The sequence below is a fragment of the Echinops telfairi genome, unplaced genomic scaffold (assembly GCF_000313985.2).
Source record: "Echinops telfairi isolate 266 unplaced genomic scaffold, ASM31398v2 ScPeMD7_7457;HRSCAF=8495, whole genome shotgun sequence".
Classification (NCBI taxonomy): Eukaryota; Metazoa; Chordata; class Mammalia; order Afrosoricida; family Tenrecidae; genus Echinops; species Echinops telfairi.
In genome coordinates, this window is record NW_022111357.1 from 21,813,757 (window position 1) to 21,823,376 (window position 9,620).

Consider the following 9,620-nt stretch of genomic DNA (forward strand, 5'->3'; position numbering starts at 1 on the left):
TCGAGTTGTTTCTGACTCATAGCAACTTTATAAGAGAGTACAGCTACTGAGTTCCCAAGGTTGTAAATTTTTACAGGAGCAGAAAACCTCATCTTTCTCCCTTGGACACCTGGTGGGTGAACTACTGCCTTTTTGCTTTGTAGTCTAACACTGTGCCACTAGTTCTTTTTATGTCTATCTCATAGTTGTTAGTGTGTAACACTTCCAATCTTAGGCAAATAATCAAATTGATGTTTCACGAAAAACCTATTTTTATTTATTGATAATTATTTTTATTGATGCTTTGAATAAACTTTCTTGTTGATCCAGTAATGTCTCTTTTTCAAAAAGCTTTGGGGGAAAAAATAACATCTGCAAATAGTGAAAGTTTCACTCCTTTGCCAATCTTTTTCAGAAAGCTTTGGTTCAGTTTTCTTTTTGACTTTTTTTCGGGGGTGGGGAAAGAAACATAATTAGTTATAACTTTCTTTTGAATTTTTGTTTATCTTTGTAATCCTCAGTTTCTTTCGGTTATAAAATGGATATAGTCTATCAGACCTTAGAAACTACAGATCATAATTTCTGTCTGAAACATATAATTCACTTTACCACTTTGCTGGAGACATTAAATAACTATTTCAAATGAAAAAGTCTATCACCAAGTAAGTCTAATTGTAATTACTATCCAACTATTAATTACTTTTTGGTTATATGTATATGCAGCATATGCAAAAATTCTTAAATATCTATAGTAGACCTTCAGTGTGAGAATTCATTTGAAAGAAAGTCTCCATTGCTAAAACTAAAACTAAAAAAAAAATCTAAACCATGTTTCTGGTGGCTTATCATAATATATTGCCTATATATAATATACTTTTTTTATATATATAATATACTTTGTATGCTTATATAATATATGTATTTTGCTATAAAAATAGAAGTTTTGTTTGTGTCAAAGGTAACAAAGAAGAGGGTCCTCAGGTATACCTGTGGAATCCCAGGGGTCTTCCAAATGCACTTTTGAAAACTGTTGATAATCTAAAATTTAATGAGGCTCTGATATACAATTTAGAACACTTCAGCTGTAAATTATACCTCCCTCTCTAGGTACATTACACCTTTTTTGTTTTCTACTGCCAGATTTTATCTTTTGTTTCTTTAGACCTTTCAGAAATACAAATATTGTTTCAATTATAATAGAAACTCACTGAGTGCAAGACATGATCTTTTTGACAATTTTGTATTTATAATACTTAATTGTAATGTTATGAGGAAAGTTGGTAATCAGAAAAGTTTTTGTTCTTTTGAAATACATATATACACCCTTTTGGTAATTGCCAATGATTTTGAGTCTGTACTATGTGAGAAATGGTTCTATTCTTCCAGAACTTAGGGCGTAGTTGTATGAAACAAGGCTTGATCAAAGATTAAATTGAGAAACTTCAAGCACAATAGAACTAGTGGGAAGAGATGTGTTTATAGGTGCACAGTACATGGTGAAAGCTGTGCAAAGGAGTTTGGCTTTTGTACTGGTTTTTGAAGGGTAGTGAATATCTGAAAAGAATCACTGGTAGAAATAAGTATGGCTTGTTAAAGAGGCTAAGCAAGGAGAGAGCTCTAATTGAAGTTGTTGGTACTGTCCAGTTGATTTCAACCCATAAATATGCTATATAACCCTATAGCAACCGGAGATTTATTAGGCTGTATATTTTTCAGGAGCAGAATTTCAGGTCTTCTGTGGAGCTGCTGGTAGGTTTACCGTTCACCATTAGGTTAGCAAATGAGTGTTTAACTATTGTGCCACCAGGACTCCTAATTGAAATAGAACCAGAACCAAACCCATTGTCTTTGAGTCACTTCCAACTCATGGTGACCACATAGGACAGAGTAGAACTCCCCCACAGAACTGAAGTACAAAGGGTGCAAAATGAAGTAAGTCAGCACAGGAGTATAAATAGGAAATGTGTAGAACTTTAATAATTCTTGCCTAGTTTTCTGTTTGTAACGCATAACAAAAAAGTGTTATATCCTGGGAGAATGGTTTATGTATAACTTAAAACATGGAAAGGAGCAGTGCAAATAAAGTGGGAGGAACACATGTGAGTGTTCATCCTAACATTTTTCACTGACTATTAAATACTTAGCCTAAGATGTTGGTACATCTTTTGGGAAAGATTATATGCCCTTGTAATTTAATATTTTAGTATAATCAGATGTAATTATCTCTAGGCCTTGCTTGAGAGGACTGGTTATACTCTGGATGTAACCACAGGACAGAGGAAGTATGGTGGTCCTCCACCAGATAGTGTGTACTCTGGTGTGCAACCTGGAATTGGAACAGAGGTAAGTGTTCTTCAGCTGTTTGATAAATTCTTACAGTTTGTGAAGGGAAGATACTTGGTTTCTGACATAGTTTACCTATTAATATTATTTTGGATCCCCATCTGTATTTTGCTGCTGTCATGAGCAAGGATAAGCATATCATGTCTGATAGATGCCCAAACATCTTATAAAGGAGTGAAGGGTTCTTGGAACTGATAGTTAAATTCCCATATTAATAACACCATTTTAGATGCTTGGTAAAAGCTAGGGAGAAGTAATTGTTTTACTCCATCTTTAAATTTAAAGATTGGTTATCTACCCTCCATTTCCTAGCCCCTTCTCCCCAGAAAAATATATAGAAGGTACTCATTATTTACTGGAAGACATTATTGATGGGATTGGGTTGTACAGAAGACAGAAGTGGGATATGTTAAAGATTGAGCATATTGGTCTATACTTGAATAAAGAAGCAACTCCTCTTCTATCTTTGCTTTCATAAAGATTTCTCCATATGCCTTTATGTTAACTTATTCTAATCCTTTACGTTGATAAAACTGAGTGCCAAAAGCTTGGCTGCTAATGACTGTTATTGAAAAATGGCAATTCACCTAGCCGCAAGGTGCGAGAAAGATCTAGGGACCTACTGTTAACATGTAGTCTAGACAACCCAATGCAACAGTTTTGTTCCGTCTTACCGGGTTGAAATGAGTCAAAGCATTGAACTCGAAAACGCACCTAACAGAAATGTGTACCACAATATGAGCTGTTAACTGCAGGAATCAATACTGAAATCATAACCTGTATCTTACTATCAACAAACTATGTTGAATGCAGTTTTCTCTCTCCAATTTATTTATTTATTTATCCTTTTAATCATTTTATTAGGGGCTCATACAACTCTTATCACAATCCATACACACATCAGTTGTGTAAAGCGCATTTGTACCTTCATTGCCCTGAATGCAGTTTTATAGAATTTTATTTTAAACTAAGTGATATGGGGTAGTTTTCCTTAGATGATGGTACCATTTAAATATTTAGGTAGTGCTATTATGTAGTTTTAATTTTGATCAGCACCCTAAGAAATTGTAAACATTCAAATTTAAAAGTAAATGAATAATTTATTGAAACTATTATTAAAATCAAGACATTTCAAATAACCATAAGCAAAGATTAGTTTGTGAGTAGACAAAGTCTCCATTTAGCATAACTTTAGATCTGTGACAGGACAAAACTAATTCTAATTTCATGTTCTTGTTGTTTGGGTATAATTTCTATTCACTGGTTTTTGTTTTCTGAATTTTCATTAATTCAAATTATTACATTCAATATTCTATTTTTATCTTGTAATGCCCGGCATTATTTTTCATGATACCCAAATCAGGTAAGCATAATTATTTTTAGTTTCTTAAAACTCAGCCTAAATGATTTTTAAAAAATCATTTTATTGGGGGCTTGTACAATGCTTACCCATACATCCATCTGTTGTGTCAAGCACATTTGCACATTTGTTGCCATCATCATTCTCAAAACATCTGCTTTCCACTTGAGCCCCTGGCATCAGCTCATTTTTCCCCTCCCTCTCTGTTTCCCCCTCCCTAATGAACCCTTGATAATTTACAAATCGTTATTTTGTCATATCTTACACTGTCCAACGTCTCCCTTCACCCACGTTTCTGTTGACTGACCTCCAGTGAAGAAGTTAATTGTAGATCCTTGTAATGAGTTTCCCCCTTTCTACCCCACCTTCCCCCCACCCTCCCAGTATCACCACTCTCACCACTGGATCTGAGGGGTTCGTCTGACCTGTATTCCTTGTGTTTCCAGTTCCCATCTGTACCAGTGTACATCCTCCAGTCCAGCTGAATTTGTAAGGTAGAATTGGGATCATGATAGTTGGAGGAAGACACATTTAAGAACTAGAGGAAGGTTGTATGTTTCATCGTTGCTGCACTGCCCCCTGACTGGCTGTCTCCTCCCTGAGACCCTTCTGTAAGGGGATGTCCAGTTGTCCACAAATGACCTTTGGGTCCCCTCTCTGTACTCCCCTCCATCCACAATGATGGATTTTTGTTCCTTGATGCTTGATACCTGATCCCTTCAACACCTCGTGATCACACAGGCTGGTGTGCTTCTTCCATGTGGGCTTTGATGCTTCTGTGCTAGGTGGCTGCTTGTTTACCTTCAAGCCTTTAAGAACCCCAGACGCTATATCTTTAGATACCCGGACACCATCAGCTTTCTTCACCACACTTGCTTATGCCCAGCACTGTGTAATTATTAATAGAATTGGAAATAGGATGGTGAACCAGCTAAGGTAAAGAAACTTGATATACAGGTGATTAATATTTCTCTCTTGTTTTACTTTTGTCTTCGCATTAACCTCTCCCCACAACCCTCATCTTTGATGTCCTACGTGTTTAGTATTACCCTTTTACATTTATACTTATGTTTCATTTAGTTCTTAATACAGATAGTTCAGTGTTCTGTTTTTTTTTTAATAGCATGTGGGTTTCTTTCCTGGAGGTTTAAGATTTTACCTTTGGCATTAGGATTTTTAACTCCACATGTAAAATGAATAAAGAAAAATGGAACTGCACTTTTGACTCTTATAAGGCAGTTATCTGAAACATCTTCATGACAGAAACATCGCTTGAAAACCATCAACAACATACCATTTACTTATCTTAGGTTTGTTTCTCCAATCATTACAAAAGCCTAGGAATAAGAATTAAGCTTGTATAACACTGTTTTTCAGAAAGCCCAATGTAGAGGCTATCACAAAAGTGTTGTTGGCTTTATCGATTTTGTTGGACTCCCTGAGTGGTACATGTAGTTAAGTGTTGATTAGCCAAAAGGTTGGCGGTTTGAACTCAACAGTGGTGACTTGGAAGATAGGCTAATCTGTTGCTGAAAGGTTACAGCCTTGTAAATCCTGTGTGGAGCAGTTCTCTCCACATGTGTGGTTGCTCTAATAGAGAAATAAACCTCTTTTAGCCCATTAGTGTCATTAATGAGCTCATTAATGGGAGACTTGTTTCATCTTTATATAGATAAGAAATGAGCTTGCTAGTGCTATAAATATTTCACTAGAAATATTTGAATGGAATCTGGGGGGATGATCCCTTCAGGACCAGTGGTGTGAGTGGTGATACTGGGAGGATAGATGGAGAGTGGGTTGGAAAGTGGGAACTGATTACAAGGATCTACATATAACCTCCTCCCTGGGGGACGGACAACAGAAAAGTGGGTGAAAGGAGACGTCGGACAGGGTAAGATATGACAAAATAATAATTTATAAATTATCAAGGCATCATGAGGGAGGGAGGGGGGAGTGAGGAGGGAGGAGAAAAAATGAGGTGATGCCAGGGGTTTAGGTGGAGAGCAAATGTTTTGAGAATGTTGAGGGCAATGAATGTACAAATGTGCTTTATACAATTGATGTATGTATGGATTGTGATAAGAGCCCCTAATAAAATGATTAAAATAATATTTGAACGGTATAACTTTTAGATATCCAATTAAAAATAGACTGCTTTGCCTTTTTTGGGAGAAAATCACATTTTCCTAAAGTATGTAGGAAATATTACATACAGCAGATATGGGTGCAGCACAATTCCTATAACATAATCACCAACTTAAGCCATTCCTATCACGTCACTCGTTACAGCAAAATCCCAGTATAAAATTTTGGATTCCTCCTACACTTGAAGTTTAAATTTTGAAAAGGCAGAAAGAATAGGTTTTCAATGTACTATATTACTGAAAGATTTAATATAACTGGTATCTTTTTGATGTGTTTGTTTTGTATTTTTACAATCATAAAAGGCTATTTTAATTCTTGCTTGAGGACATGGGAATCAGGGTCATTGCCTATGACTGGTAGTATTAAAATTAAGTTATAAAGACTGTGAGGTTTGTTTTGTCTTTGAAAAAAACTTATGTAAATTAATCCTATAAATGAGCACTCATTAACATGCATTGCTCCTAAAATTCCTAAAGTGAGAAATACATACAAATTTTAAAAAGAATTTTAAAACCCATTGTCATTGAGTCAATTTTGATTCTAATAATGACCATATAAAATTGAACTACTCTGTAGAGTTTCCAAGGTTGTAATCCTAACTGAAGCTGATTACCACAGTTTTCTTTTGCAGAGCAGCTAGTGGGTTGGAACCACTGACCTTTTGGTTGTCAAACAAATACCGTGTATAATCAAATATAAGCTGACCTGAATATCAGCTGAGGCACCTAATTTTAACCACAAAAACTACATTAAAAATGTGCTGCAAAACTCGGCTTATACCCGAGTGAGTATATATGGTACTTAACCACTGTGCTACGAGGGTGCCATTTACATTATACCCTACCATCACTTCAATTATTTTTATAGGTAGTACTTAGTGACTTTGATTATATTGTATGTTTAGCTACTTTTTTACCCTCCTTTTCCTAATTGTTTCTTTCCTGTTTCCATAAACTCAGGAGCCCTTAGTCGTGCTGTAGTTTTGGAATGCAGGATGGTGGTGGTTCAGATGCAGCAGGCAGTCCCTGGGAAAGATGCCACCACCTGCTCCTGTGAAGAGTTTGCAGTCTTGAGAAGTTCTGTAGAGTAGTGCTACTCCTTTCTATAGAGTCACTATGAATTGGCATCAACTAAATGGCAGTGGGTTTGGTTTGGATTAATCTAAGTTCAGTGCCCTGTATAAGTGTTCTATCTAAACTTTGGGTTGCTATTACTAATTTGATCCCCTATAGCAGTGGTTCTCAACCATCCTAATGCCACGACCCTGTAATATAGTTCCTCATGTTGTGGTGACCCCCCCAGCCATAAAATTACTTTCGTTGTTACTTCATAACTGTCATTTTACTACTGTTAAGAATTGGGCGACCCCTGTGAAAGGGTTGTTTGACCCCCAGGTTGAGAACCACTGCCCTATAGATATTTCTTAAAAGTATACAATGCTTACGGCACACTTTACTAATTCAGCTGAACTATTGTTTGTCTATAGGAAAACTTAAAGGGGGATATTTTAGATTTAAGGTGAAAATTGTTTTATTTTGTTTCCATTAACATAGCTGTAATATTTACAGTAGTCACAATTATGCAGATTTGTTTGCAGAACATAACACTGATGTTTTGTGGAGAAATTAAAAGGAAATGATAAATTGCAATCTAATTTTTTGGTTTATTGGGTAGAACAGTATATTTCAGAGCCAAAATTATGATTTTGTAGCAATTAAATTGCGTTATTAGAGGGAGAAGCTGATGTTTTCAAAATAGCAAAGTTGAGAAGCACTTGGATAATTGAAGAACTTTAGATAGCTTGAGAGACTATTGTGCAGCCAGGTTACATTTGTTGATCCAATGTTCTTTCCAACTATGAACAGTTACTTTAAACTATTCAGTGATTGTCTGGTAGATAGCCAAGCCTTTTTCCAAACCTTGATGGTTAGTGAGAAAAGAAAAAAAATGTTGTTAGGGTGTCCACTAGATTCTGTTGATTATGGAGGGAGATGCTAAATAGCTCATAGGCAGCCAGAATGACGCAGGGTCCAAAAGGTTAATAAAAGGAATTTTTAAAATTTTGTTTTTGTTATTTTAAAAATAGCTTAAAAACTTAGTAAATGAGTGATGCTCATTAATTTGTGTTTGACTGTTGTCTCTTTTTAGCCTTATTAAATTTAAGAAATTAAATTATGTTTTTAAGTCATAATTCAAATTGATCTTGAAATGAAATTGCCATCCATTCCTCATATAAGTATTTGTAATGGTAGTTTTCTCCATGGATCTTGGTGATGATAATACTAGGAAGCTTATCTTCCGTAGATTTGTTAGTGTTTCTTTTGACTTTTTCTATAATACGATTAATTAATCTTTAAATTAACTTTACTGAAAAATCTGAGGGGGGGAAAGATGTAGAGTTGCAGTCTTAGAAATCCACAGGGGCAATTTCTTCCCTTTTCTATTGCATTGCCATGAGTCAGAACTGACTTGAGGTGTTCTTTTTGGTTCCCGAAAATACAAATTTTTCATTTGAAGTTTGCTTGTAGTGAGGCAATCATATGTGCCCAAGTGTTACGTAAGTAGTGGTTTAATACATATTTTCTTTATGTCTTCTTTCTTTGTTTTACATTGCTATAATGGGTAGGGAGAAAATACAGATGGTGAAAAGGGTAGTTATTAAGCTCCACTAAAACATGTTAATTGAAACAATATGAAGCAGAACTTATTTCCCCAGAAGTTTTAAAATACTCAAATACACTTATACTACAAAAAAAAAAAAGTCACCAGATTCAACCCCTAAAAATGCATTTTAAAATTAGTGCCAGTTAATATTGTATCTTTCTTGTTGTGGTACGTTTTGTATCAGTAGCTTTCTCTTCGCTTACCCTTGTGAATGAATGCTCACAAGGTGATAATATAGAGAGTGCTATCATTAAAGCGGATGCGGGATGTTCATATTCTTGATATTTTGAAGGCAGATCTAACAGAATTTGTTGACAGAATTGAATAGGTTAAGAGAGAGGTCAAGGCTGACTTAAATGGATGGGATGATGAAGTTGCCATTTATTGAAATGGAAGTGGGGAGAACAAGTTAGCATGGTTGAAAAAACAGTTGATGCACTGTTCGTAACCTGTTATCAGATTTACTGCTGACGGGTTCCATTCCAGTGCTACAGAAATTCCCAGAATAATATAAGACTGACAAAACGTGTCTGTCTGATTTTATATTTGGGAGACAAAGGGGGGAAAATCAGTTCAGTTCTGGACATGTTTTGAATTAGACATCCAAGTAGAGCTATTGAGTAAGCAGATGCTTATAGTGGAATTCAGGGGGAGAGTTCTGGCTGGGAATTATATATGTGGGAGGCATCAGTTCCTAGATGCTATTTTAAAACACAGGATTTATATGATCACCAACGGAACTTGTGTAAAAGTGTAGGCTCTGAGTCTCATATTCCTCATTTAGCGATTTGAGAGCTGAGGAGAAAATAATAAAGGAAACTTCTTTAAAAAGGAACCAGTAAAGTGGGAGAAAAACCATGAGTGTGGTGTCCTAGAAATCGATTGAAGAAAATTTTTACAGAAAGATGCGAGTCGTTTAATTGTGTCAAAGTTTACAAGAAGAGACTTTAATCTTAGATGTGACAACATGGTAGTATTTACTACTGATAAGAAAGGTAATGAGGGTCAGATTTGGAAGACTAATAAGGCAGGAAAAAAGGGTAAATATATTTAGCTCTTTTTAGGTATTTTGCTACAAGGGGTAGAGAAATGGAACCATAGCTTTAGGAGGTTGTACAGAAAGGTGTAC

At 35.5% G+C, this 9,620-nt stretch overlaps 1 protein-coding gene and 1 non-coding gene across 2 annotated transcripts in view; both read left to right on the forward strand.

Moving 5' to 3' along the window:
- HNRNPR (heterogeneous nuclear ribonucleoprotein R) overlaps positions 1-9,620 on the forward strand; it is a 32,594-nt gene that overhangs the window by 7,211 nt on the left and 15,763 nt on the right. The window contains exon 3 of the mRNA XM_013005285.2: positions 2,209-2,322. Coding sequence (XP_012860739.1) covers positions 2,209-2,322 — 114 coding nt within the window. The remainder of the gene's footprint in view (positions 1-2,208; positions 2,323-9,620) is intronic.
- LOC115872786 lies at positions 8,925-9,050 on the forward strand. The gene has a single exon (XR_004048032.1). It is a non-coding gene; the product is annotated as a small nucleolar RNA SNORA54 (small nucleolar RNA).